The 26,878-nt window shown below is 55.0% G+C and overlaps 9 protein-coding genes across 9 annotated transcripts in view; 3 read left to right on the plus strand and 6 right to left on the minus strand.

Moving 5' to 3' along the window:
- The window catches only part of CONPUDRAFT_60585 (uncharacterized protein), a gene marked incomplete at both ends in the record, with an annotated part of 1,663 nt that extends 1,094 nt beyond the window's left edge, over window positions 1–569 (minus strand). The window contains 2 exons of the mRNA XM_007772919.1: window positions 165–224; window positions 292–569. Of these exons, the coding sequence (XP_007771109.1) occupies window positions 165–224; window positions 292–569 (338 nt within the window). The remainder of the gene's footprint in view (window positions 1–164; window positions 225–291) is intronic.
- Window positions 570–1,009: 440 nt separating this feature from the next.
- CONPUDRAFT_83796 (uncharacterized protein) lies at window positions 1,010–1,934 on the minus strand. Its single transcript, XM_007773215.1, has 3 exons — window positions 1,783–1,934; window positions 1,459–1,727; window positions 1,010–1,387 (listed from the first exon to the last, which is right to left on the minus strand). The coding sequence occupies exon 2, from the start codon at window positions 1,718–1,720 to the stop codon at window positions 1,475–1,477; it is 246 nt and encodes an 81-aa protein (XP_007771405.1). The 5' UTR covers window positions 1,721–1,727; window positions 1,783–1,934; the 3' UTR covers window positions 1,010–1,387; window positions 1,459–1,474.
- A 1,228-nt stretch (window positions 1,935–3,162) lies between these two features.
- On the minus strand, window positions 3,163–6,530 carry CONPUDRAFT_167380 (uncharacterized protein; the record flags this gene model as incomplete). Its single annotated transcript, XM_007773216.1, has 7 exons — window positions 6,476–6,530; window positions 6,354–6,406; window positions 5,825–6,287; window positions 4,718–5,690; window positions 4,293–4,665; window positions 3,669–3,809; window positions 3,163–3,320 (listed from the first exon to the last, which is right to left on the minus strand). The coding sequence occupies exons 1-7, from the start codon at window positions 6,481–6,483 to the stop codon at window positions 3,163–3,165; spliced, it is 2,169 nt and encodes a 722-aa protein (XP_007771406.1). The 5' UTR covers window positions 6,484–6,530.
- A 1,784-nt stretch (window positions 6,531–8,314) lies between these two features.
- On the plus strand, window positions 8,315–9,694 carry CONPUDRAFT_60873 (GroES-like protein; the record flags this gene model as incomplete). Its single annotated transcript, XM_007772939.1, has 6 exons — window positions 8,315–8,669; window positions 8,743–8,876; window positions 8,930–9,023; window positions 9,079–9,123; window positions 9,194–9,575; window positions 9,631–9,694. 6 exons carry the CDS (start codon window positions 8,315–8,317, stop codon window positions 9,692–9,694), a joined length of 1,074 nt encoding a protein of 357 aa, XP_007771129.1.
- A 199-nt stretch (window positions 9,695–9,893) lies between these two features.
- Window positions 9,894–12,085, minus strand: CONPUDRAFT_91812 (614 534 cytochrome P450; the record flags this gene model as incomplete). Its single annotated transcript, XM_007773217.1, has 13 exons — window positions 9,894–9,933; window positions 10,005–10,263; window positions 10,335–10,501; window positions 10,580–10,617; window positions 10,671–10,781; window positions 10,836–11,015; window positions 11,074–11,255; window positions 11,310–11,337; window positions 11,396–11,512; window positions 11,580–11,717; window positions 11,793–11,852; window positions 11,916–11,950; window positions 12,013–12,085. 13 exons carry the CDS (start codon window positions 12,083–12,085, stop codon window positions 9,894–9,896), a joined length of 1,428 nt encoding a protein of 475 aa, XP_007771407.1.
- Window positions 12,086–13,723: 1,638 nt separating this feature from the next.
- Window positions 13,724–14,561, plus strand: CONPUDRAFT_167382 (uncharacterized protein; the record flags this gene model as incomplete). The annotated part of the gene is made up of 7 exons (XM_007773218.1): window positions 13,724–13,858; window positions 13,916–13,930; window positions 13,996–14,077; window positions 14,133–14,161; window positions 14,214–14,277; window positions 14,359–14,438; window positions 14,507–14,561. Coding segments are annotated over 7 exons (459 nt in total), but the record flags the coding sequence as incomplete, so codon positions are not given.
- A 3,011-nt stretch (window positions 14,562–17,572) lies between these two features.
- Window positions 17,573–19,885, minus strand: CONPUDRAFT_167383 (uncharacterized protein; the record flags this gene model as incomplete). The annotated part of the gene is made up of 4 exons (XM_007773219.1): window positions 17,573–18,179; window positions 18,237–18,246; window positions 18,294–19,798; window positions 19,873–19,885. The coding sequence occupies 4 exons, from the start codon at window positions 19,883–19,885 to the stop codon at window positions 18,160–18,162; spliced, it is 1,548 nt and encodes a 515-aa protein (XP_007771409.1). The 3' UTR covers window positions 17,573–18,159.
- Window positions 19,886–21,505: 1,620 nt separating this feature from the next.
- CONPUDRAFT_145619 (uncharacterized protein) lies at window positions 21,506–23,916 on the minus strand. The gene is made up of 2 exons (XM_007773220.1): window positions 22,143–23,916; window positions 21,506–22,088 (listed from the first exon to the last, which is right to left on the minus strand). Exon 1 carries the CDS (start codon window positions 23,574–23,576, stop codon window positions 22,176–22,178), a length of 1,401 nt encoding a protein of 466 aa, XP_007771410.1. The 5' UTR covers window positions 23,577–23,916; the 3' UTR covers window positions 21,506–22,088; window positions 22,143–22,175.
- A 394-nt stretch (window positions 23,917–24,310) lies between these two features.
- On the plus strand, window positions 24,311–26,725 carry CONPUDRAFT_167385 (SWIRM-domain-containing protein; the record flags this gene model as incomplete). Its single annotated transcript, XM_007773221.1, has 2 exons — window positions 24,311–25,003; window positions 25,060–26,725. 2 exons carry the CDS (start codon window positions 24,311–24,313, stop codon window positions 26,575–26,577), a joined length of 2,211 nt encoding a protein of 736 aa, XP_007771411.1. The 3' UTR covers window positions 26,578–26,725.
- Between the last annotated feature and the right edge of the window lie 153 nt (window positions 26,726–26,878).

Consider the following 26,878-nt stretch of genomic DNA (forward strand, 5'->3'; position numbering starts at 1 on the left):
CGTGCTGTGCCTTCCCTATCGGCTCCCTTGCCCGAGCGCTGGGACTTGGCGATCAAGCTTTTCATCCCGTCGTCGAGCGTCAGCCGTGCGTGATTGCGAATGGTCACAATCATCAGGCAGTGAATCGGGAGGAGAGAACCAACAGGCAGACCTTGCATATCCACGCCTTGATGTCCGCCTCCCACCTGTACGGCTTTCCATCAGGCCCAGTGAAGCATCGGTGCCTGCAGCGTCAGATAGCTCAAGCAGTCTATATTTATAAAGAAGGACACGGTACACAATCCGACTCACCACCCAATCCCGATCTTCGGTCCATGCATGTACTCCTTCGCGGTGACCTCCTTGCCGTCGAAACGGAACCGCGACGGGGCGAGGACGTGCCACTCGATCTCGGCGAACAGCACAAAACGATCGCGCATGTCGTCCGCGTCCGCGTTCGGCGCGATCTTGTATATCCGCGTGGTCTTGTGCCCCGCGGTGGAGGGTGTCTCGCATTTGAAGAGGGCCTGACCCTGGTCGTTCGTGAATGCCGCTGAGCGCGGGTTGGGGGTGCTCATTGTGAGGAGCATGGTGTCAGGGAGAAGAGAGAGGGGGGGGGGTGGAGCGTGGTGGGTTGTCCTCGAGGGGCGCACGGAAGGCGAGGAAGTTATTGTATTATATACCAGATGAATCTCGCCGGTGTTCCGCTGTGATGGATCCGCAGGGCTTGTAGAAGATTTAGAGATTGCGCGCCGTCAGACAAGACTCGGGAGGTCGAACTGCTCCGCTTTCGTCACAGCAAGCTATTGGTTCCTGGGTCTCCCGTCATGGCCTAGAGAGGAAACAGGTATGGTGAGAAGTAGATCCCACAAAGAATGTGTTGCATGTGCTAGAAGTTGCTGCGATCTACTGCGTGCCAGCATTATTGGGTGCCTTTTGGTTAGATGATGATACCTACAGGAAACCAACAAGAAACAAGCAAGAGACTGCGGCGAGGTGATGGTTCGGAATGAGAGCGGAAGACGGCCTGGACAAGCGCGCGACTTTCTCCTCGTCTTTGATGTCTCTACAGTAGCGCTAACGGAAACATCGATTCTTCCCAACCACTCTCTTAGCCATCATCCCCGTCAAGACCCACCGCTACTCCAAGACCACTGGCAAACGCGTCATTATGCGTCCCTTCCGCCCTACAAACCAGGCCCCCGACAATGTATGTCGTGCTGTCTATGACATGGACATGGACATGGACATGCGCGCTACGGTGCTACTTAGCGGATGAACAAGGATATGAGTAGGAGAGAAGGTATGAGATGGAACACTGAGGGCACGGAGACGCAACACCTCGCGGGATGATCAGAGAGAGAACATTATGCCTGGCCCCAGGTACTGGCGTTTGCGACTGGGTCATGTACGTCATCCGTGCTTCCCCATTGTTATCATTTCCTAGCACTGCTCAAAACTATCGTCACTACCTTTTAGATGTATCACCGCCCTTTCATCCCTCTAGAGTCGTGTCTTCATGGTGGAGAATAGTTACCAAGGCTCCTGGCACGCTATGGTCCCTGACCCTGCCGCGCTCGGCGAGTTTCTGGAGCGCCTCTTCAGTTGTAGGAATGCGGGCAACGCGCGAGGTCGTGAAATCCATACCAGCGCCGGAGTACTGAGGACGATCCGGCATGATCGGGAAATTACGTGCGGTCATTCGGTGGGTAGCTAGGCTAATTGTCGCTGCAATTGCCATCGTGCTTGTACGTTCCCCTACCCCTGTCAGACATCCTTTACTAATTTTGCGATCCTTCCAAGAGTTCGGCGCTCGTTTCGGCGCCAGCCAAGGGCGGGAGCGACTCGTTGTCAACGGCGAAGATCCTTATGTCAGCTTCTCCTCGCCCTTTAGTTGAGGGTCGGTCGCGACGTTACCTTGAACGTTCGGTCAGGTTTCCGCCTGCATCACTTGCACTAGACATTTAGTTATCTATTGAACTTGGACATCACCCAGATATCCATATCAACGAACTCTATGTCATTATCCGTGACTGTCTGAAGATCCAGTGTCACTCTTAGGAGGCAGCGTTCGAAACGCATTAGTTCAACGAGCTTTGATCAGTACTCAAGGCGTCAACGCCCTCTGGACCTCCTTCTCGTCGCTCCGGTCCCTATGTCCCCACCGTTTCATGGTCAATGTTTTGCTGCGAACTGTAAACGAAATGCACTCACGACAAGCGCTGACAACGTTACCAGTCGTAATAGTGGATATCCGCTGCAGCTCCCTTGATCTGCAGACACAAGGACTTGAAGCGAGTCCGATCTCCTGGTGTTTCTCGTATTTGAAGAATAACCTGATCAGCGAACACAGATAAACCGTTATCCACCGGCCTGTAGCGCTCAGGCAGCCAACAAACTCGACGGGAACCGATGCGGAGCCATCCTCCGTCGATGGTTACGTTTGACCATGTCTGAGTGTCGACTATAGCCTTCGGCGAGCAAGTTACATCAACTGTCAGTAATGTCTGCTGCGACCCCGAAGCATGGCTGGGCAACATTGCGGATGACTCGCGCGTCGCTGTTGGCCTCTTGACATCTATAACCTGCGAGTTAAAATTTGAGGTAGATCCCCACGAATCATAGGCGCTTTCGCAGCTTTGCAATCTCTTCATATGAGGCGAACTCCGGACGAAGATCTTCCTTGATCCACTTATGTCTATTTCCCGAGATGATGGTTGAGCGTTATCAAGGTCTGAAGTCGGATCTAAGCCACAATGCCACATCTGAAACGTCCCTGCAGGTCGGCAGTTGACCAGAACTTGGAGGTCATACGGTGCATCGGATACCGTGTCACGGCGAGAATACTGCGCAGGTAATACCAATTGCACGTCTCTGGGTGCAGCCCTTCGGAGCGGTTCCTCAGCAAAGACGGTGTGGACTTTGGTTATTATCTCCCCGAGCGAGAAAATGTCGATTTGAAACCCAACGTGGGCCGACACCACAGCCAGTCTGGTTTCGTCATCGGAAAACGAGAAGGAGTTGCAGCTTCGCACGGCCGCAAAGGTTCCGCGACGCCCATAATCCTGAGTTGTTTCTACGGGTGCTATCGAACGCGTATCGGAAGACCGCCAGATCCAGAGATTGTGGTTGTTGGCGAAACACAGATAGGTGGACCGCGGAGAGAATTGCTGCGCCGTTGGTCTACTTCGTACTTCGTACGGCAGTGGCCGCACTATCAAACGCTATGTCACTGATCGAGCGTCCGTCGGCAAGGTTGTATAAATGAAACTCGAGCTCCTTTTCATCCAAGTAGGCAAGCGTGGTCATGTCTCGTGAGGTGCAGAAGTTGTCGATTTGGGCTGAGGTGGGCAAGGAGAACGTAAAAGACATGCAGGTTAATTGCCAGCCTGTTGATGCATCGATGTTTTGGTGGATGGCTGTATGTTTGTTTCCAAAGCTTCCGACAATCGCTTGTTTTATGTCTGGCCGACAGCAGAGGACCTGGAAAACGACAGCTGACTGGTTCATTTGCTGACAATCAACGTCGCGTTGTTGCTTTGACCACTTATGAAGCAAGGACAAGTCAACGATGGCTACTTCCTTTGGACTGGTGGCTATCGCTGAGAAATGATTCCCAAATTCGTGGAGGTGTTTGATCGTTCTGTCCCGAGAGAATATATAGTTGTCCGACAGAAAAGCATGCAAACCCTTGTTGACCGGGAACTCGATGGGCTCTGCATTGCGGGCTTCGAGAATCGTAGATGGAGAGTTGCGGTGATCTTTCAGAGCAGCATATCCCACACGACGCTGACCGAGCTGAGCTGAGTTCCAGACATGGAATATGTACTCTGCATCAGGTGAGAAGGAATGCCAGCAAGTAGGTCCGGGACATTGAACAAGCCGAGAGATATAATGATCTCGAACGTCGAGAATGTACACTCTATCTTTCCAGCCATGGGATGTAATCAGGATCAGACCTGATCGCGAAATAGCAAGGTCCTCGATTAGACACTCCCGATGAAGGTGGATAGACGACGAGCGACGAGACCAAGACCCCCCAGTCATGTCGAACAAATAAATTCTCGATGCTTCGTCATCATGGCAGCTGTTAACCCCGTGTGCAACCAAGATATCGTCAGGAGCAAATGTACATACACAGCTCCAGACGTCAGTGAAGCAATCGATGTCTTTGTCAATCAAAAGATCGGTAGCCTTGTTTGTACGAGGCTCCCACAAGCTGATTCCACCTCGGCTCAAAGAGCATGCTAGCGTCAATCCGGTATGAGAGAACGCAATTGCTTGAATGCGATCAGAATTGTGGTGGTAAGAACCAAGTAAAAGACCCGTGAGATGATCCCAAAGCTCGACGTCGCCGTCGCCAGAAACCGTCACCAGCAGGCCGCCGTCTGGGGACATTTTACTGTTAGCAACAGATCTTGTGACACCCGTCTCAACCGCCATGTTTATTGTGCGCAAGACGCTATCCCAACGGTCATCGATGCCATGTTTGATGAGAACAGCACTGCCCGCAAGCACTCCTTGATATGTGCGCCGAATCCGAGTATCGAGAGGACACATGGGAAGCGCAGATTCGTAAAGATGCAGGGCCGAGTCCCTGATAGGCTCAAAGAACTGTGAAACTAACCGCCAGGCATCGTATAAGAGTTCGAGTACAGCGTCTCGCTCATGAGAGGAGCCCCACATCTGGAACACTTATCAATAAAACAGTCAAATTGAGAAAAACGATCCCACGGACCGAGACTACTCTCGATGCATCAGTGAGGCGAATCGCGGCTAGATCAAGGCACCCCATCAGAGACAAGGCTTCTATAAAGAGAAGTAGCTGTTCCTGCAAAAAATGGACTAGAAGCACTTGGTTCTCGGAGCTCTGGCCCATCCTTTCGAGGTGATAAGGCCAGTAGAGACACGCATAGCGCAGGGCGCCGGAGATCGCCGCCTCGCGTTTGCGCTCGAATTCAGGTATCTCAACGTGTGCCCTAGACGGATCGTTCAATCCGCAAATATCCCTTTTCAACTCTCTGCGCATGAGCCTTAGACAGAAACCGGTCAGCCGGCGATGAGATTCTGCAGGGTCAACGTGGAAGTTCCCAGACCGAGAACTGGTCGAGAGATAATCGCGAAGGGAAGTGTGGTATATTTGAACAGAGTTGGGTGAATCCATGGGTGGAATATAGACGATGGCTGAAAGATGGGCAACGCGCTTCCGAATGTCCGCAGCGAATAGTTTACAGATGTCGGATAAAGAGAGGGGACTAGCAAGTGAAATGATGTCCGACAGACAGAGGACGCCAGAGTGCTGATCCTGAGGGTCACAACTAGCAATGATATAGTGATAGACTGAATCAACGCTGCCCAAAGTGAGGTCCAGGGAATCGATTTCGCCCGTGTATATGCTTGAGATTACGCTCAGGCAGTTGGTAGGATCCGATGCGTCACGGACGAGTCGACAAATTGTCGCAGCTACAATGAAGTGTCCTTTAATCCGATCCACCAGCGAGCTGAGAATATGGTCGGTAGGCCATGGTAGAGAATGCACAAACTCGAGGTCTCGCAAGTGATAGATTTCGTGAAAGGTGCAGCGGAGGTACAGCTTAATATCCTCGGTGGCATCAAAAGCCTCAATGTGAAGAGGCGTGACGAGACCGATGATGTCTTGGCGTTTTGTCAAGGCTTGTAAATGAGAAGTTGTCCTACTCGTACAAAGGATGCTGGAGATAGGGATAGTTGGATCGTCTAGAAGCCGATTAGCAAGTAGACCAAGTCCCCAATTTGATCGCCCTGAACTGTCTCCCCTTCGTCGGCGGCATCGAAGACCATTGCCCTCTTTGTACACCATACATACTGAAGTTCTCTCAGCGGAGTAGCGACTAATTTGTTGAATTGCTCGCGGCGAGACTTCTGGGGGGAGAGCAAGTCAGGGTCGTGCTTAATCGCCTTTGCAATAGCACTCCTAGCACGGTGGTGAAGTAGGCCTATTTGATACGCGATGGTGAGAAAGACACGGTCAGCACTGCTCCTGAAAACATCCTTGCGCGAGAAAAAGAATGTTGCCGCTAGCTGGTCTTTGCTACGAAGGCGTTCTGCGGTAGAGTAGGCGGCACTGGACTTGCCCGAACCAGAGCCTCCGAAGAGCCAAACCAGCTTGTTATCCTGCTGTATTAAAGACGCCTCTAGCGTGTCTAAGAGCTCAACGCGGGTTTCCGGAAGACATTGGGAAAAAGGGCGGCGTTCGTGGGAATCGTACTCGGCTCCTCGAGAAATCTCGTTCGCGAGCCTCCGCCATACATCGTCGTCTCCCTGTGAACCTGGGTTCCAGGTATACGACCACAGCCATATGAGATCACGCTGTATAGACAGACATGCAAACGTACCTTGTGCCGCCATCTTGTGGTGTGCTTCAGATGAGGGGGACGATGAACAGACGCTGGCGAGAGGATTTATGTATCAGAATGCTGTATAGAGACGGACAGAAACGTAGTCAAAATTTACGCACCGCCACATCACGGCGCCTATCAAACAAGGCGGGCCGATGTGTCCTTCTTCTCTGTCCTTAGTACTCTCTTCAAGCGGCTTCTCCAATGCCAGCCTAAAATGTCTCGACCGACACGCGTTGCGCGGCTTAGTCCTCGCTATCGGTGAGGATTAATATAATGATCAGCGAAAGTTTAGAAGACAGCGAGAAGCCGCACAATATGTAGAGGAGCGGCGTTCTAGAGGTAAAGTTAATGTTAGCAGCACAGCGCTGCGAGGTACGCATCGCCTTGTTCTACCCATGCTCACAATAAGCTTCAGAGAATCAGACCACCGATGAAATGGCAGACAGCTGAATGGCTGCTCGGCTCGGACAACATGTCATCAAGTCAGCATTATCAAGGTACAGGTTCGCTCGGCGTGAAGCGCTCAAGGTTCGAGGGTCCCATTTCACTTCCCCGCAGATGCAGGTCCCGACGGTCCAGGTGCTTCCAACATAGCTTGCGTCGGTACCTTGGACGAATTCCCGAGACGGCGGCCGACGACATCGATGTCGAAGTAAGTAGAACCTTTAGGCCGGAGCGAACATGCGAACCAAAACCCGGCTCAGGCTGGCGGTGGTTCTGCCTTCAGACTATTGGCACGTTTGTTCGCCGAAGTCAAGGCATGGTGGGTCAAGGCTGACCCGCCGCCGGGCGTGCGGCTTGGTTTTCTGAACCCACGAGCTTCAGTGCGCTCCCGGTATGATGGAGTGATTGATACCTTACTGCTGGGTCTTCGTTGTCTGACAAGAGAAGGTGCGACAACAGAATTTGCACGATAGATATGCAGAGCTGAAGTGGTCTTTAGTCATGTCGCCTCCGCGTTCCCGTCATCGGTCAAGTAGGGTGGAACTAGTATGTTGTCGAAAAAATGCCGTCGCTGTCTCTTGACAAACATTCCCTTGGGCGTTCTCACTGGGTTGACAGCGGGGCACCGACCGTTGCATCTTGGTTACAAGTTTGGTGCTCAAGAAGACCGTGATAAACCTGCTCGACCACATTCTGACAGGTTTACGTTGGAGTAAGCACTCTAGTTCACCCCGTGCTCGGCGGTGTTCAGTTCAGCGGGCATCCGAGCACGTCTCGGAATCCCGCGGACGAGTGGGCCATTCCGTACACTTTCCTCTTTCTTCGACTCTTTCTCGCCCTCTGTCTTTGGCAACTGTACACTACCCCACACCGCGCGACTCGGCACTCCGCAAAAAACGTTTGCCCGGCCTGGCCCCGACAGACCGCACATCTTATCGCGCCGCCTAGAACATGTTCGCTGGGCTATGTCTAGCTTCTCGCTCAAACATAGCTCTTTCGGATCAAAGTTAGCTGCATACTTCGTCGAACTCTGTCGCAAGGTTTGCAATAACTCTGACACTACAATGACCTCTTGAGCAACGTAAAGACCGCCTTTGGATCAGCTTGTCGACTTTGTGCAGCAGGTACCAGGCATCCATTCGATAGAATCCAGCCCCTCGATGGCAGTACAGACTGCTGCGCTTCAATTCTTTCGCTGTCAATCCAGATACAGTACCTATGGTCAGCCGATCCGAGACCCGCAGAGACGTTCATACCATGGGATCAGTCGATTTCTATGCCACTCCTACCTATGGAGGTCGTCAGCTGCCCCACATACCCCAGACTCATTCGGCGAACCTCGCGAACTCAGCTCAACTCGGACGCCTTCCTTCCTCGACCTCCCGAGAGGCATAAAAGGCTCAGGCAAGTTCGCGTCGAGCTATCCCCATCGCTCCTGTTCGACCTCCTTTCACCCCTTACGCCACCCAGCAACTCGAGAGCTCCTACCACCATCTCGCACACCATCCACCATGTCCCCTAACATCCCCAAGACCCAAACTGCCGCCATCGTCACCTCGTCCGACGCGCCGCTCGAGGTGCGGACGGACCACCCTGTCGTACAGCCGTCTGAGCTCAAGCCGGGCGAGTGCCTCGTGCACATCCTCTCCACGGGCGTGTGCCACACCGATCTGCACGCGCGCAAGAACGACTGGCCGCTGTCGCCCAAGACGCCGCTCATCGGCGGGCACGAGGGCGTCGGCGAGGTCGTCGCCATCGCGGAGGGCACGCCGAACGCGCCGATCAAGATCGGCCAGCGCGTTGGGATCAAGTGGCTTGCGTACTCGTGCCTCGACTGCGAGCAGTGCCGGAACGGGCTGGAGCAGAGTGGGTTTGCTCGTGTGGTATAGGGGTTTACGGGGATGGACGCTGACATGGGGTTTTTTTTTCGTTGTGACAGGCTGCCCTAACCAGAAGCTGAGCGGTTTCACCGTCGACGGCACGTTCGCGCAATACGTCGTGTCTTATGTGCACCACGTCACGCCCATCCCCGACGAGCTACCCAGCGATGCAGCAGCGTCCATTCTTTGCGCCGTGCGTTGCTTTATATCCATGACGTCATTCATCTGACACCGACGTTTATGTAGGGCGTGACCGTCTACCGCGCGCTCAAGTACAGCGGCGCCCGCGCCGGTCAATGGGTTGTGCTCCCCGGTGCCGGCGGTGGACTCGGCCATCTCGGTTAGTGTTCTGTAGCCCCTAATTTGCCATCCGGCTGACAGAAAACGTCTTCCAGCCATCCAATATGCTGCCAACATGGGCCTCCGCGTCATCGCCATCGGTGCGTCTACCCACACCCTTACAATTCACCACGAGAGTCAAACTCACAAATCCGTCCATGTACTATGCAGACACCGGCGCAGAGAAAAAGAAACTCGTCGAGTCGCTCGGCGCTGAAAAGTGGATCGACTTCAAAGAGACCACGGACATCGTGAAGGCCGTGCAGGACGCGACGGGCGGCCTCGGCCCGCACGTCGCCGTCGTCACCTCCGCGAGCGCGACGGGCTACCAGCAGGCGGTCGACTACCTGCGCCACGGCGGCACGCTCATGGCCGTCGGCCTGCCCGGGCACGCCAAGCTCGAGTCGTCCATCTTCTGGACCGTGCTCAAGAGCATCACGATCAGGGGCTCGTACGTCGGCAACCGCCAGGACGCGGTCGAGGCGCTCGAGCTGGCCGCACAGGGCAAGGTCAAGGTCGTGTTTGCGGTGAAGCAGCTGTCGGAGCTTAGCGAGTGCGTAGTCTCCCCCTGTCCCTCTTTTTCGGTCGAATTGATGGCCCTCTCTTAGTATCTACGAGGACTTGGACGCAGGCAAGATTGCGGGACGCATTGTCGTCAACATGCCCAAGTAAAAGCAAAGTATATTTGCAAGACTCCGCTACTTGACTCTCCTGGGGACGTTGGCTGTCGCGATATTGAAGTTTCATGCCCAGATGTATATTAAGGAATCCCATAGTCTGTGTATCACGCATGTTCAGTATAACCGTATATCGGTATCCCGTTCGAATATATCACCGTTCATACCCATCCACCCTCTGCCATCCACACCCCTCAGTCTCGCTTCTTGAACACAAGCGGCACGCGAACCGGCCTGCATCCAACCAAATCAACATCAGTCCGGAGCTCACAATAGCACAAGCACAACAACAAAGGTAAACGCACGCAAGAGTGACCCTCGACTCCGCCCTGAGCACGCGCTCCTTGCGCTGCTCCCACGTCTCGTGCGCGAACTGCGGCTCGTCCTTGATCTCGACGCGATAGCGCGAGATGAGGAGCGTCAGCACAGCCGTGCCCTCCGCCTCGGAGAACTTGCGCCCCACGCACGCGCGGTAGCCCGCGCTGAACGGGATGAACGCGTCCCTGTTCCACTCGCCCAGGAAGCGCTCGGGGTTAAACGTGTGCGGGTCTTCCCAGTACTTGGCTGTATCGCATATATATGTGATCGTGTGTTAGTATGTGTGGGCGCTTGCAGCGATAGGTTTCGGTACGCACGGTTGTAGTGCACCCCCGGCATGTCAAGGTTGAGGATCGTATCTTTGGGGACGTTGATCGTGCGCTTCTCGCCGTTTGTGTCCGTCACAACGAGGGTGGTGTCCTGGTTACTCTGCTTGGGCACGGCAGTCACGGGGGAGAACATCCGCAGGGACTCGTTGAATGTGCTGCATCAGCGACGATGGGAGACGTGGAAGCGTCTGAGCACGGTCAGCGATAAGGATGGAGATTGGGGAGGTACATACGCGAGGGAGTAAGTCAGCTGAGGCATGTCGTCATACGTCTGTGGGATGGCTCATGGTTAGCCCAATACCGTCGAACCTGAGTAAAACATACCGGTATGCGCCTATCGGGAAGCACACTGCTAATGTGCTGATAGAGCTTTTCTTGGACATCAGGGTAGAGTGCCAACATGGCGAGTGCGAAAGAGAGGGAGTGGGCCGTAGTCTGCGTGTGGAGTTCAGCCCAGGTTCGAAAAGTGTGACGGGACCCAGAACGCACCTCATGTCCAGCAACCAAAAAGATGAAGATGTTCCCTATCAGTTCGCTGTTCGACAACTTCACTTCGCCCTCGCGCACGCCGTCGTCCTCGTTCGCTTTGAGCAAACTGCTGAACAAGTCGTGCGTCTCCGTGGACTTCTCAGAAGACCGACGCTCCTTGATCATCTCGTCGAGGTATTGCTGTAGATTTAGAGACCATGATCAGTGAAAGGCCATAAGTGTCGACCGATGAACTCACATGGAGCTCCTCAAATGCAAGACGCGTTTGGCGAAACACCTTCGTCCATCCGAGTGCGAATTTGGGTACGGTGAGCTTGATGACGAGGTTTTGCGTGACGAAGTGCAGGGCTTCTTTGAAGGTCATTTGGTGTCCTGGGGGCACGATGGCGTCCTCTGCCCAAGAGATCTGGCGTCCGAAGCCTACACACCACAAAGTCAGGATGTATGCACCCCGATATGAAGCTATATCCTGACCTGCAGCGCCAATTATGAAAAGCGCGAGCTAGAGGGGCATTGTCAACGTTCCACAATGGTAAGGTCCATCAAGGAACAAGACGCACCGGAAGAGTAAGGTCTACACCGTGATCTACCGCGACCTCCTGCTTCCCCTTCCACTCATTATCAAACAAGTCCAGCATGATCCGTGTTGTCTCATCCCATACTAGTCTGTTGTTGCGCTACAAGAGCGATTGAGCAAAACCGCGTTCACAATGTCGATCACCGCGTAACAAGCTGATGACGTACCTCCGAAAATGCGGGGGCGACAATCTTGCGGTACCGTTTCCATTCCTCGCCTTCAGAGACAACGATATTCTCGCCGAAGAAGGTCAGGATCTTGTACTGGAAGAGAGGCTTGGGGAACCTGCGCGACCAGACCATGTCCTGAATAATCACGTGCGAACGTCCGCTGTGTCAAAGCCTGGCCAGAGGCTCAGAGCGAGGATCAATGCAACGCACCTTGATGACCATGGCGTCAGCCACCCACAGACTTGCGCGTGCTTTGGGGAAGAAGCCAATCTACAGGTAGAAGGAGGGTTGTATTCGGTATGGATGTATGCTGTGCACACAAAGTCAACTCACAGAGGAAACGATATCAAGACCGTGCTTCTCGAACGCTGCATAAATGCAATCAAGGTCATGGAATTGTGTGAAGGCGAAGGTGGCCAGGACGACGCACTCGTATGCTTCATCTTCCAGAGGTGATCCTGCCCGAGGGAGATGCCTCTTATTTGGGGTACGATATTTCCCATGAGGGAGCCCGAGTCGATGAGGAGTCGGTACCCGGGGAGGTAGCTTACCCGCCTCTGTTAGCCAGGGGACGTGCAGAACACGGCGCGTTGGAAGACTCACTGAATCCCGGATACCATTCTGAAGTACATCCATGAGTTCCGTAAGAACTTGAGGAAGTAGTACGAGCCCACGAGAACGAGGACTGTTTTGATGTTCACCGGGAACTTGTCGAGAACGTCCATGCTGTCTCGCTGAGCCAGATGTGGTTTGAAACTTGCAGAAGGGTATTGGGAGGGAAGAGTGGATGGATGAGGTCAACAAGGGCCCTCGAATGCTATTACAGTGTCCGTGGTGGCATTCTTGGATTCACCGATGCGTGCTATCCGACCTGTCAATGTTCGTTGCCAGGCCGTCGGGAGATGGGAGACCGTCGGAGACATGCACTGCCGGAAATAGACGACTCGCGCGCTGAGAATCCCAAGGAACACAGCCAGACATGTCGACAGCAGCCAGGCCCGACCAGCCACGACGTTCTCGGCACCGGAGCGCCCAGGTGGCCACAGCGCCTCCACTTGTTAGATAAGGACAAGAACAGAAGAGCCATACGGCGAGAAAGTACTAACATAGCAGAGCATACCCACACAAGCCGAGGCACTAAAAACATATGGGTGGATGTCGATTTCAGCCACCCGACGGCACACCCTGAGGCGCATTGAATCCGTCGAGAGCGAGCGGACGCGGAATCTGTGTGTTGTCCTCATACGTGTTGGCCGGAAGCATCTGATAAATGGTCCCGCTCACCAGCATAATAGGAGTTGTTCTTAGCCTGACAAGAGAACAAGATACTTTGAGAAGAAAACACGAAAGTCAGACTTGGCATTGTTGGACGTATCATATGTGCCGTCCACAAACCCTAGTTTCGTGCAAAACGCGTACGGTGGTCGGAATATTGCCATGTTGTCCCTCCATGAAATCATGAACAAGTGTTTAGGATGTTCTGAAACCTTGTCAGGCCCTTCTGTTGCGCCTGAACTTGTGATTCTCAAATAGAAATTTTGATCTTGACAAGGCTGTTAGACACTGTTGTTTACAAAGTTCCTAGTCAATTTCAAACATAGGGCCATTATAGGGGCTGCCAGCTGTTGCCAAGCGCTTTCTCTCTCCTTGGAGTCTTGGACTGCTCGATCCTTCTCACGATTCTTTGCATAGCTTAGGCGCGTATCGACAAGAAGTATCTGATAAACCTTCACAACATCTTCTTTTTCCTTGATGTTGGACCTCTTCGCTCGTCAACTATATTCGCTCGACAGCATAAACGAAATTGTCTGAAACCAACACCATCCAAGATAGAAGACAGCGTGGGCTAAATCACTGCGTGTATGTAGTCTCGTCGCGTCTTGACGCCCGCCCTCACCCCCACCAGCGCTTCCTGGTTTCTCTCTCGTACGGCTCAACTTATGAGTCGTCGTGTCCGACGGGAGGTCTCTACTGATGCCGCAAGATGAATTAATATTTATCGCCGACAACCAAGTCTCCACTTGAGTCCTCTGCGAAGAATCGACCGGGCTCTAAGTTGGCGTCAGGCTTATCTGGCGTTCTCGACAGTATGCCTTCGGTCAGTAGAGTTTGCATTCTAGCGTTGTACAGGGTATCTTTGGATGCAGCTTACGGAGGGATCTAGTGTCTCTCACCATCTTATACGTATACGACGGGGTTCTGTCGTTCGAGGAGTGGGTTCATTCGTACGTCCGGCACTTTGGCGAGCTACTGACATTGTGCCTCACCTCAGAGAGGTAAGCTATTCGCTGTGTTTTGCGGGTCCAAGGACGAGTGGTTGATGAGCCATGTAGCACGAGTATATCTGGGTGCGTGCTTGCTTCGTTTCGCCGTCCCCAAACCCCTCACTGGCTGATGTTCGCTCCCAATACAGAAGGGACGCCTGACGTGGGTCAAGTTCCTGTATCTTACGGCGCGTTACGGCACCGCCGCACAGTCTCTCCTGGGCACAATATGTACGCCAACAGACATCATCATTCAATGTGCGAGACATATAACTTGCCGCGTCAGTGTTCTTCAATGTGGGACTATCCACCGAGGTAAATCCCCTCAGCCTTCGAAATAGGCTCTCTTTGGAATGACGTCTTTTAGCTCTGCCGCTACCTCTTTAATCTATACGCGTGGATGTCTCCATTGCAGGCCTTCCCTATCACAAGTGCGTGCCTATGCCCCTGCAGTCGATCTCCGCTGTAAACAACCATCGTGCTCAACCTTACTCTCCGCCCTTCGTACGCAGTCATCATGGCGCTGCGAACGCACGCTCTATACAGTTTCTCAAGTCGCCGGGCAAGTACATTCGTCAACGTCATCTGCGCGGTACGTGGTCTCGTCGCCGCCCGTCTTAACCGGTGGAGCAACCAGGGATGATACTATCCCCGTGCCAGATAAGCTGCCTCACCCACGCTGTCGCGTATTTGCTCATCTCCCTTACGACTCATTGTGAGCTTTTCCCCTTCGTCCGTGCTCGAGGGCAGGCCACTCATCGGCGGCCGCCACCGCCGCTTCAGTCGTCCATCTTAATGATGCGCACGAGGCTACTTGCTTTCAGCGTTATCGTACTAATACCTGGGGCTCGGGTATCCTCGGTTTCGCCAATCTCGCGGTGTACGACCTCGTCGTCTTCACCATGAAATGCGCGCGATGCGTGCAGCTGTGTAAGTCTCCGAAATTCCCAGCTTCTTATCTCGGCGTATCTCATGCATCACGGACCTCCGTCAACTTCGTGTTGTCACCGGCAGTACGCATGCGACGGACGAAGCTCGTCTGGAGCATCTTCTGCGACTCGGTCTGCTACTACATCATCATCGACGCGTGCGTGCCTCCCTCCTCGCATCCCCCGGGTGTCCCCCTCGACATATCTGCCTACTCAATATAAAATCTCCCCTCAACACAGACTAACCATACTCAACATCGTCGCCATCGAAACCATCTTCGTCGCCCGCCCGGGGCTCATGTGCCTCGTCGAGCCGCCGATGCGCATCCTCGAGACGCTCATTGTGCTCCGCATATCGCTCAAGCTGCGCAAGGTCGCGGACGAGCTCGGCGACCCGTCGCGCCTCGTCCAAGAGCTGTCGCTGCGCGACGTGGAGTCTGGCGCTGGTGCTTTTAGGGCATAATTTGGACTTTTATCCAGAGGGATGTTTGTTGTTGAAGTGAATGGCACCCTCGAACCTTCAGCGCTTCATGTAGCTTTGCCGAGCGCCCATACGTACCTTGATGCTGGCTTGGCGATATGTTGTCTCTCATTTCATTTGTGGTGTGATTCTCTGAAGGTTATTGTGAGCACGGGCAGAACGAGGCGATGCAACATGCTAGCTATAGAAGGGTGCTCCTTAGGCGGCTTCTTGCTGACCTTAGAATTTTCATTCTCGAAAATGAGCACTGGGAGGTGCTGGATCGAGACCAAAGGAAAGAAAGTTTGTCCCTATCGTTCCCGACCATTGCCGATAGAAACTTGAAAGAGACAGTTTTCAGTTGGTTTTCAATGCCCGTGGAGAGTATGTATATATAAATCTAGATCACAGCATCTTCGTCGCATGAAACCTACAGCCATTATATATAGTATGTGCCTGTCTTTATGGTCAACCACTGATTCCGATCAGTAGACATAACATACTCACACAAATAAGAACAGTGCTACCAGTCATAATAGTGGATCTCCGCTGCCACTCCCCTGATCTGCAAAAACATGGACTTGAAGCGAGTCGAGTCCCATGGTTTTTCTCGTATTCGAAGAACAACCTGGTCAGAGAATACCGATAGCCCGTTGTACACAGGTCTGTAGCGTTCTGGCAGCCAACAAACCCGACGTAAGCCGATGCGGAGCCATCCTCCATTGATGGTCACATTTGACCATGTCTTATTATCGACTATGGCACTCGGCGGGCAGGTGTCGTCGGTGCTGAGCAATGTGCGTCGCGATACCAAGGTGTTGACAGGGTTTGTGGATGGGCTCATCGTCGACTTCTTGACGTTAATTACCTGCGACCAAGGACCGGAGGCAGTTTCCCAGGAAGCAACGGCCTCACCAGTTCTGCGGCACTGCAGTCTCTTCATATGGGGTGAGCTGTGTATAAAAAACTCCCCCCACCCTCCTACTTCGACCTTTTTTGATGTCGATCGAACGGTGCCATATGTTGATCCTGGTTCCGATACGCATCGCCATATTCGTAATGTTGTTCCAGAGAGCTGGGAATAAGTCAAGATATCGAGCGCATACGGTGCAGATGTCAAAGGATCGCGAGGGTATTGCGCCGTAAATACCATGCGCACGTTAACAATGTTGTCGCGATTGAATACTTGATGAGTTCGAACCGTGGTGATCTTGGTTATGGTATCTCCAAGGGAGAAAATATCTATCTGATACTCCCCCAATGCCACAGCGAGTCTGGTTTCGTCCTCAGAGAACGTGAAAGCGTTGGGGTCCTGCACAGGCGAGAAGACTCCGTTGCCATTGTAAATCCGTGCTTCAGTGGAATGTATCGAACGGCCATCAGCAGACAACCAAATCCAGAGGTAGTCTTCGGTGGCGAAGCAAAGATAAGTAGACCTCGGAGAAAACTGTAGTGTCCTTGGTTCGCTCGGTACAGCTTCCAGCGCTTCATTGAAGTTTACATCACAGAGCCGCCGCCCCTCATCAAGGTCATAAAGATGAATTGCAAGCGCCTGTTCGTCCAAGCAAGCAAACATGACCATGTCCCGAGAAATGCAGATGCCTTCACTGTCGGTCGCAGTAGAGATGAAGAACGTGGAAGGCACGTAGGTTACTTCCCAATCTGTCAATGTGTCAATGGTTTTCTGAATAGCTGCATGTCCGTCCCCGAATCTTCCGACAACTGCTTTCTTTGTGTCCGGTCGGCAATAGAGGAGCCGAAAGGCAAAGTTGCCCTGATCTGCCAGTCGTTGTAGGTCAAGGTCCCGGCGTTGCTTCGACCATGTATGGAGTAAGGAAAGATCAACGGTGACGACTTCTTTCGAACCGATGGCTATCGCTGAGAAGTGATTCCCATGTTCCTGGATGCGGATAAGTCTATCTCGAGAGTATATATGGTCGTCTAACAAGAAAGCATGAAGACCGTTGGAAATAGGAAGCTCGATGGTTTCCGCGTTGCCGACTTCGACTCGAAATGTAGACGTGTTGCTGTGGTGGTCTTCTAGGGTCGTTCGTCTTACGCAACATTGTCCGTGCTGATCTTCGTTATGGCCCTGGATGTGAAATATGTATTTTGCATCATGCGAAAAGGAATGCCACTGGCAAATTGATCCGGAGCATTCTATGATCCGAGAGGCAGGGTTGGCGTTGGTGTCGAGGATGCAAACTTTTTCCCAGGCATAGGACGATATCATGACTAGGCCTGCGTGCGAAATAGTAAGATCCTCGATGGAGGGGACTTGAGGAAGGAGTATAGGCGGACGATGCAGCCAAGACTCCCCATTCCGGTCGAATAAGTAGATGGTTGGTTCACCAAAGTAGTCATTGACCCCGTGTGCGAGAAGGAGGTCGTTGGGAGAAAATGCACATCTGCTTCGAGTTCCGGGCCCAGGAAACGAAGTAATACCATCTGAGAGACCTATAGTATTGTTCGAATGGAGCTCCCATAAGCTCATTGCACCTCCGCTATAAGAGCATGCCAATATTGACTCGGCGTGAGAGAATGCAATATCTTCAATGCAGTCGTATGTATACTCAGGGTAGGAGCCGACGCAGAGACCTGTGGCGGGGTCCCAAAGGTGGACGTCACGGGCAGACCCAGATACTGTAGCTAGCAAGTTACCGTTGGGAGAGATTTTGCACTGATCGACGATGCCATGTCTGAATATTGTGCAAAAGACACTGCCCCAGTTATCATCGAGGTTGTGCTTGACGACCACTGGACCGCCTGTGCAAATTTCCTGATACGTGCGCCTAATCCGAGTATTGATGGGGCACATGGGAAGTGCAGACTCGTAAACATGTAGAGCTGAATCCCTGATAGGTTCGAAGAACTGCGAAGTCATTCTCCAAGCATCATATAACATTTCGGTCATAATATCCCGTTCATCGGAGGGATCCCACGTCTGGTACGCGTGTTAACTGACCAAGCGCATGAATGGAACAGTCACGGTTTCACTCACTGAAACCACCCTAGATGCTTCATTCAGACAATGAACAGCTAGGTTAAGGCAACCGACCACAGATAAAGCTTCTAGAAAGAAGGGCAACTGTTCATGTAAGAATCGGGCCACAAGAGCTTGGTTCTCGGAGCTAGGGGCCATTCTTTGCAGGTGATATGGCCAATAGAGACAAGCGTAGCGCAAGGCGCCGGAGATTGCCTCATCGCGTTTGCGCTCGAAATCGGGTATCTCCACATGTAGTTTGGATGGATCCTCCAGCCCGCACATATCTTTCTTCAGCTCTCTCCACATGAGTTTCAGGCATAGGCCTGCCAGACGACGATGCGACTCAGCTGGATCAACATGAAAGTTCTTGGATCGAGAGCTAGTTGAGAGATAGTCGCGTAGGGAAGTGTGGTATATTTGAACAGAGCTCGAAGACTCCATGGACGGAATAAAGATGATGGCTGAAAAATGGGCAACACGCTTTCGAACATCGCCAGCGAACAATCTACAGATGTTGGATAGTGATAGAGGACTCGCAAGAGCAATGACGTCTGCTAGGCACTCAACACCAAGTTGCTGATCCTGAAGTTCGCAGCTGTTGATGATGTAGCGATAGACTGAGTCGATGCTGCCCAGTGTCAGATCGAGCGGGTTCATAACGCCCCTGTACATGCTGGATACGACGTTCAAGCAGTCGGTAGGATCTGGTGCGTCGTGAACAAGTCGACAGACCGTCGCAGCAACAATAAACTGCCCTTGTATTTGATTCACTAGCGTGTTGATAATGTCTTCAGCGGGCCAAGGGAGAGAATGTGCGAATTCGAGGTCGCGCAACTGGTATATGCCGTGGAAGGTGTGGCGAAGATAAAGCCTAATGTCCTCAGTAGCATGAAAAGACTCGACGTAAAGAGGTGCCATGAGATTGATAATGCTTTGGTGTCTTGTGAGGGCCTGCAAGTGCGAAGAGATTCTACTCGTACAGAGGATACTGGAAATAGGGATGGTGGGATCGCGGAGAAGCTCGGCCAGCATGCCGATCAGATCTCGGAGTTGCTCGCCGTAGCTCATCTCCACTTCATCGGCGGCGTCAAAGACCATTACCCTATTTGTCGACCACATAAACTGAAGTTCTCTCAGCGGCTCAGCGACCAGCTTTTCAAACTGATCGCGACGCGATTTCTGGGGCGAGAGTATATCAGGGTCGCGCCGAATGGCCTTGACGATAGCCTCCCGGGCGCAATCGTGAAGGAGGCCAATTTGGTACGCCAGCGTAAGAAAGACACGATCTGTGTTGCTTCTGGAGACATCCTTGCGCGAGAAGAAAAAAGTCGTCGCTAAGCGGCCAGTGCTGCGAAGATGGTCCGCGGTGGAGTAGGCGACACTGGATTTGCCCGAGCCTGACCCTCCGAAGAGCCAAACGAACCTGTTATCCTGCTGTGCTAAGGAATCGTCCAGCCTCGTCAAGAGCTCAACACGGGTGCCCGGAAGACATCGGGAAAAGGGACGGCGCTCGTTGGAGTCGTACTCTGCACCCCGGGCGATCTCGTTGGCAAGTCTCCGCCACACTTCGTCATCTCCTTGAGAACATGGACCGGTTGTTTGTCAACGTACAATAATGGAGCTACGTTCGGTAGAAGAAGAGCCAACATACCTTGAACGGCCATGTGGTGGTAAGCTTCTGATGGGGGAGGCGATAAGCAGACGCCGGCGTGGGTTTCCAATATGCTGTATACAAATGTGTTTAATGCCATTTTAATGCCATGTATCACAGCGCCTATTATCCATGCTGGGGCAAGAAGTGATCGTCTCCCTTCCTCAGCAGTACTTCAAGAAAAGTATAAATGGACAAACAGCAACTCAACAGCTCATAGAACCTCCGCGATGGCCCAGAGGATGTGATGACGCCGATGTGATCAGAGGGGGCTGCGATCTACTGGATCTCAGAAGTGGTTGAACTCTGATTGGAGTATGGGGCTCAGTAAAACACGGTAAAACATAAGGAACTATCGAGCTGAGACGACTGCATCAAATCGGACATAATTCAGGAGCCAGCGCAAGAGTTGACGCGGACGGTCGGACCTCGGCTGGGTACCAGTAAGTTCTGACGGACTTTTGAACTCCAGTAGCGCTACGTACAGTAAAAATTGAGTAGGGCCGTCCAAGTGTGGCACGGCAATGCCCGTCGCCCCTTCCCGCACTTGAGACTGTTTCGGGAGTGCGTAACACAAGAGTGCGCACGAGAGGTGCCCAACTTGTGCGACTTTATCGATCAAATGTTAACGATATTGGAGCTTGTGATTCAGAGTCATGTCGTCGATCGATGCAGAGGCCCGGCAGTCATTCACTAAAACTATGTGTGCGGGAATGTTTGTGGTAAACGTTCACGCCAGAACAATTGCAAGGTCAAGTTTCAGATCTCAGAATTTGGAGGCATTGTCGATGACACAGTTACATTATGATTACATACATCCAGCAACATCTATTTGTAGGGAAATATGTGTTGAGGAGGCGTAGATGTAGCGGTGTCTCAGAGAATGATATTACGATAGCAAAGCCAATCACGGCCCAAGTTCCCAACACGATATCGGTCGAAAGCTCATCAGCGAGGATAGCACGCATGCCGATAACAGAGTGCCAGAAAGCCAATTATGGGTCACAGCAAAACGAGTCGATGGCAATGTCCCAGGAACCACTGGCATATCGTCGATTGATGAAGTGGCCGGATAGCCATTGATCAGCGCCATCGGGTCCATGGTAGCTTTGGCAGGGAAATGGTGGAGGTGCAGAGGGAACAGCGAGCGGTCTAGGGCAACGAATTCGAGCAGTGCTAGGGAACGTTCGATTGAACAGTAGCAACTAGCTGCAACTAGTCTTAGAATCATAACATTGGATAGTCACGTGGTGTCACATGGTATTTGTCGCGTAGCCAATTTCTCTGCCAAAACGCAAAAATAGTGCCCCCCTCAATCCCAGTTACCCTAGGGGTAACGGGCATATCGGATAACCTACAATGAAAATTACTACTGTTTCGTTAAAAAATGCAACCTCCCCCTGAACCGCTTACCCTCGGCTTTCGTCTGTACATGCAAAGCATATCTGCAAATAAATCCGTAAGAAACCGTGCAAATATTCAGCCTCATGCAGCCTTCGGCAGCCAAATAAATTTCATTAAAAAACATATGGACCATGTAGCTTGTCACCCAAGCTTCAGAATGTACCAGATAGTTTTGCGAGATACGGGGTGTTTGTTGAGTTATTCAAGTTTTTCATTGTAGGTTCTCTTTCCATTGTAGATCCCACGATAGTACCTGGCGCTAAAAAGTTCATCTGGATTCATGTACTCACAGCGTATACACACATACGGCTCTAGCCTATGGAAGTACGTGGGGTCAATGGCCGTCCAAGCCCAAGCCCAGGGAGACGTAGTTCAAGACCCGGCTTTCAGCGCTTTAGCCTCAAGCTAAGCTTCGAGTTCCAAGGTTCGAGTAATCCTGGAAGCGAGCGCCGCGCCATGTTCTTCCGAAGACGTCAACTGCCCACGCCAGGACGGTCGGACTGTCCATGCAGTGGAAAATGAACGATACACACCAGCAGGCATGCCGGGACCGTCAGAATATGAATGTGTTTTCGCGGCGACGGCCTATCGATTGGGTTCGGGCTGGCCAAGCACAAAACAGAGCCGGTCTAGTCTATCGGCCTCTGTCAACGGCTGAGTGGAGACGGGTACATGGGCGTTGCAAGGCGCGCCAGCTTGGGGTGAGGCGCCTTGTGCCGAGGTGACGGGCGTCATGAAATCGCTTAGACGGGAGGAGGCGGGGTAGGGCAGAGAGCGGATAGGGTGTGATATTAAGCGCGCAGCAATCTGGGCTACTCGCATCAGCTCGAGAACAAGGGAATACGACAAACCCAAGCCCTGCTCACCTCCCGCAAACCAGCAGCCAGACCTCACGCGCCTCACCTCCGCGCGCCCACCAACTCCCTACGCCCAAACGTATCCACGCTCGCCTCCACTCGCCTCCCCGCCCCCTCCCGCTCGGCAGCACGCAACACCCCGACAGCCCTATCCGTCGCCGCCCTCCCCCCATCCACATACCCAAACCGCGCCCTCATCCGCCGCTCCACATCCCGCGCCGCACCGAGCTGCCCCGCGCGCACGAGCGCGCGCAGTGCGCCCGTGTACACGCCTATCCCTATCCCTGCCCCTGCCGTCGTGGAAGTCGCGTCCTGAGTCTCAAGCACGTCAAGTATCCGCAGCGTCGTCGCCGCACCGGCGTTCCCTGCCTCGCGCGTGCCCCGCACATGGCCGTGGTCGTGCGCATAGGCACGGACACGGGGGCGGGGGCGGGCGTGGACGAGCGCGCCCCACTGCGCGTCGCCCGGGCGCAGGCCGAGGCGCACCATGTCGCGCAGGACGGCTGCGGCTGCTGCGGGCCGCGCGCGGTGGGCGTGCAGTGCGATGAAGGGTGTGAAGTGGGCTGCGTCGATTGGTCGTCTTGTCTGTGTTTGCAGTTGCGGGGGTGGTGGTGGCCCGGATGACGATGACGGTGGTGGTGGTGGTGGAGAAGAGGGCGCGGACTTTGAAGCCATCGCGAGCAGGATATGGTACAGCGCGGGCACCTCGGCGTCGGGCACGCCCCACGCGACCGCGTCCCAGACGAGCGCGGTGTGGTGCGGCGTCGGCCAGAGCTTATGCGGGATCGCGTGCGTGCACTCTCGCTCCCTGGTCCTCTCCTTCTCCTGGCCCGTCGCCGTCGCCGCCGCTGTGAGCTTGGCGAGCGCTGCGCGCGGGACGTTCACGGCGTGGCAGTACCGCGTGAACACGGCGAGCAGCGTCCCGGGCTGTCCCTCGTCCCGCGCGACGAGCATCTCCGCGAGGACCCACCAGCTTGCTGTCCGTGCGCCTTTCGAGAAGGCGCGCCGGCGGAGGAGGGGCAGTGCGGATGTGCGCCCTGAGGCGCGGGCGGCGCGGATGAAGGATGCGAGCGCGTACGGCGTGGGCAGGGTGCCGTCACGGAGGACGGTGCGGATGTGGCGGAGCTGGGAGGAGAGCGGGAGGGCGGTGAAGTCTTTGGGAAGAGGAGCGGGGGCTGGCGAGGGTGCGGAGGAAGAGGGGAAGGGAGAAGAAGGGAGAGCGTGCCCTCCGGACTCGGCGAGACGCACTAGCGCAGCCTGCGAGTGCCCAGCGGCGGCTAGCGCGCGTGCGAAGGCACCGTACACGCCCGACCAGTAGCGCGGGTCGTGAGGGAGGCCGTGCGCGCGCTCGTACCCACGTAGCTTGCGCTCGTACCGCGCGAGCACGGCGGCGGCCCTCGAAGGCGGAACGACGCGTGCGATAGCGGCGAGGACCGACGCCATGTTGCGCGAGTGACCCTTGCGCGCGCATGCGAGTGCAAACGCGGCGAGGGCGTCTGCGTTCGGCTTGGTGGCGGTGTGGCGACCGAGGAGGCGCGTGCGGATTGCGGTGAACTCCCGGGTGAGCGGGGCGGCGGAGGCGGAGGATTCATGGGCGGCAGGGACGAGACGAAGCCATGCAGAGAGGGCAGAGACACGTTTGTATGGGGCGAGGGAGGCGCGCGATAGGGCGTGGATCGCGGCTTTTTCGTAGACCCAGGATGGAGGGATGTGTCCTCCTGAAGCGAGAATTTCGCGGCGCAGTGTGGCAGCGGAAGTGTATTTTGCGGCTGCGACGAGGGTGGCGAGAGTTTGGGTGGTGGTGGTGGGTATGGCGAGTGTAGAGGAGGAAGGATGATATTCCTGGGAGTCGTCCTCAAAGATGGAGGGGTCTGGGGCATTGGCTGGGTATGGGAGCTGCTCAATCTCAAGGGAGGCGGGTGCTGGGCCATGGGGCAGCTGGAGGGAGACGGAGCGGGTGAGGGCGGAGGCGACATGGGCAAGGGCGCGGTTGGCTACAGATGGCTGGGCGAGAATAAAGGCAGCCATGTCTCCTCCTGAAATCCACCATTAGACAGATTAATAAATATAAAGGAGACTAACCTGTTCCGACATGAGAATTCAACTCCGACGCCGACTATTCCCAGGATGGTGTTTGGCCGTCGCGCGTCTCGTCCGGGTCCTTGTCAACATCGACTATGGACTCTCCAAAGCGGTCTGCCTCTCCCTCCACCGCAGAGTCAAAACGCGTAAAGCTCAACGTCCCAGACGACCCCGACAACGCTCCCACCCCCGTCGACCCAGACAATGCTCAGGGAAAACGCTCAGAGCTCGACCCCATACACCCAGCAGACATCGCCAACCTCCCCCCAGACGACCCGTCCCAGCCACCCTCGGCAGAGTCCGGCTCTGGAAACGTAAAACTTCTCAAGGCAGATGCCCCTGAAGGCGCAGCAGCAGAAGCTGCCGAAAATGCCGACGTCGATATGCCGGACGCGGGCGCGGAGGAGGACAACGAGTCCGCCGACGAGCCCGACGAGGATGACCCCGCCGCCGTCGACGCCGCACGCCAGCGCCTCGAAGACCAGGCCCGCAAGTACCTCGCCGCACAGACACACGACGTCGTCATTCCCTCCTACGCTGCCTGGTTCGACATGCAGGCCATCCACCCCGTCGAGCGCCGCGCCCTCCCCGAGTTCTTCAACTCGCGCAACCGCTCCAAGTCCCCCGCGATATACAAGGACTATAGGGACTTTATGATCAACACCTATCGGCTGCGCCCGACCGAGTATCTCACTGTCACCGCGTGCAGGCGCAATCTCGCGGGCGACGTGTGCGCGATCATGCGCGTACATGCCTTCCTCGAGCAGTGGGGGCTCATTAATTACCAGGTTCTTGACTTCTCTACTTCTCTTCTGTCCATCCATACTCAACACACACCCCACAGGTCGACCCCGAAGCCCGCCCAGCAGCCCTCGTGCCTCCCTTCACGGGCCACTTCCGCGTCATCCTCGACACCCCGCGCGGCTTGCAATCCCTCCACCCCGGCACGCGTCCCAACCCCAACCCCCAACAACCCAGTGCAGCACCCTCCGCATCCACACCCGCTACCCCCATCAAGCCCACCTCCACACCCGCCTCGCTCGCGCTCCGCAGCTCCATCTACCAAACAACATCCAAAGCCTCGCGCCCGCTCGCACCAGCCGAGGCCGCCGCGCTCGCCGCGCAGGCCCAGGGCCAAGACGGTGGCGGCGCGACGCCGAACGGCACCGCGCAAAAGGGCGGCATGTCGTACCAGTGCGACACGTGCGGCGCGGACTGCACCGCGCTGCGCTACCACTCGCTCACGACGCGCGACTTTGAGCTGTGTGCGCCGTGTTACCTCGGCGGGCGCTTTCCGTCGCGCATGTTCTCGGGCGACTTTGTCAAGCTCGCTGCTGCGCCGCCCGGTGTCCCCTCTTCCTCCACGACCTCCGGCGCAGCGGCGGGGGAAGACGCGTGGACGGACCAGGAGACGCTGTTGCTGCTGGAGGGCATCGAGCTGCACGAGGACGACTGGGCGGCGATCGCGGCGCACGTGGGGACGCGCACGGCGCAGGCGTGTGTGAAGCGCTTTTTGGCGCTGCCGATCGAGGACGAGTACGTCGCGGCGGAGGGCGAGCAGGGGCCGCTGCGCTATGCGCGCGTGCCGTTTGAGCAGGCGGATAACCCTGTGATGAGCGTCGTTGCGTTCCTCGCGGGCGCGGTGGCGCCGCCTGTTGCGGCGGAGGCGGCGCGGGCGGCGATGGGGGCGCTTGCTGGGGAGCGGGGGGCGCTGGATGGGGAGGGCGAGAAGGACGGGGAGGAGAAGGAGGGAGAGGGAGAGGAGGAGGGGATGGAGGAGGATCTGCCTCCGCCGCTGCCCACGGACGCGGACGCCGAGGACAGCGCGATGGACGGCGCACCGTCCTCGGCGTCGCCTACGTCCACGTCGCAGCAGAAGAAACCGCAGATTCCACACACAAAGGTCGCGCGCGCAGCGTCGCTCGCGCTCTCCGCGTCGGCCAAGGCCGCAGCGCGCCTCGCGGCCGCGGAGGACACGCGTATCCGGTCGTCGATTCAGTCGCTTGTCAGGCTCACGCTCGACAAGCTCGAGCTGAAGATGAGCATGTTCGAGGAGCTCGAGGGCGCGCTCGAGGAGGAAAGGAGGGCGCTGGAGGGCGCGCGGATCGCGCTTGTTGCGGAGCGCGAGGGGCTGAGGCGTATGTTGGAGGGGGTGAGGGGCGAGCTGGGTAAGATGTCTGTGCAGGATGGGGCTGGTTCTGGTTCCACTTCCAACTCCGGTGGGGCTGGGTCGGCGTTGGCGGCTGCGACGGCGCCGGGTGGGATGGGCACGACGGGGCAGGGGACGCGTGCGGTGTCTGTTGCGAGCTTGGAGGGCGGCGGGGTGCCTCAGGCGGATGGCGACTTTGCGCAGCTGGGCTAGGCAACGTAGCGCTGCCTAGAAAAACGTCTTGAGCGGGCTTGAGTTGGCGGTGCTACACTATCGATCCTATTCGTCCGTTATAATGTTTTGTAGAGTCTGTTGGCTTTTTTCTGTTTCTTTCATTATGCGTATATACTTTGTGGTTCCGAATGTGAATTATTGTATCTGTAGTGCTCGTTGACAAATAGCAAGTTGTGGGTAACTGAGCGAGGTAGCGAGACGCGTGCCTCTCCCCACACCACAGACTCAGAGGAAAGGACACGCACCTCCCAGCCATCTCGGGCACCAGGTCACCTTGACT

Source organism: Coniophora puteana, assembly GCF_000271625.1.
Source record: "Coniophora puteana RWD-64-598 SS2 unplaced genomic scaffold CONPUscaffold_10, whole genome shotgun sequence".
In the NCBI taxonomy this organism is placed as follows: domain Eukaryota; kingdom Fungi; phylum Basidiomycota; class Agaricomycetes; order Boletales; family Coniophoraceae; genus Coniophora; species Coniophora puteana.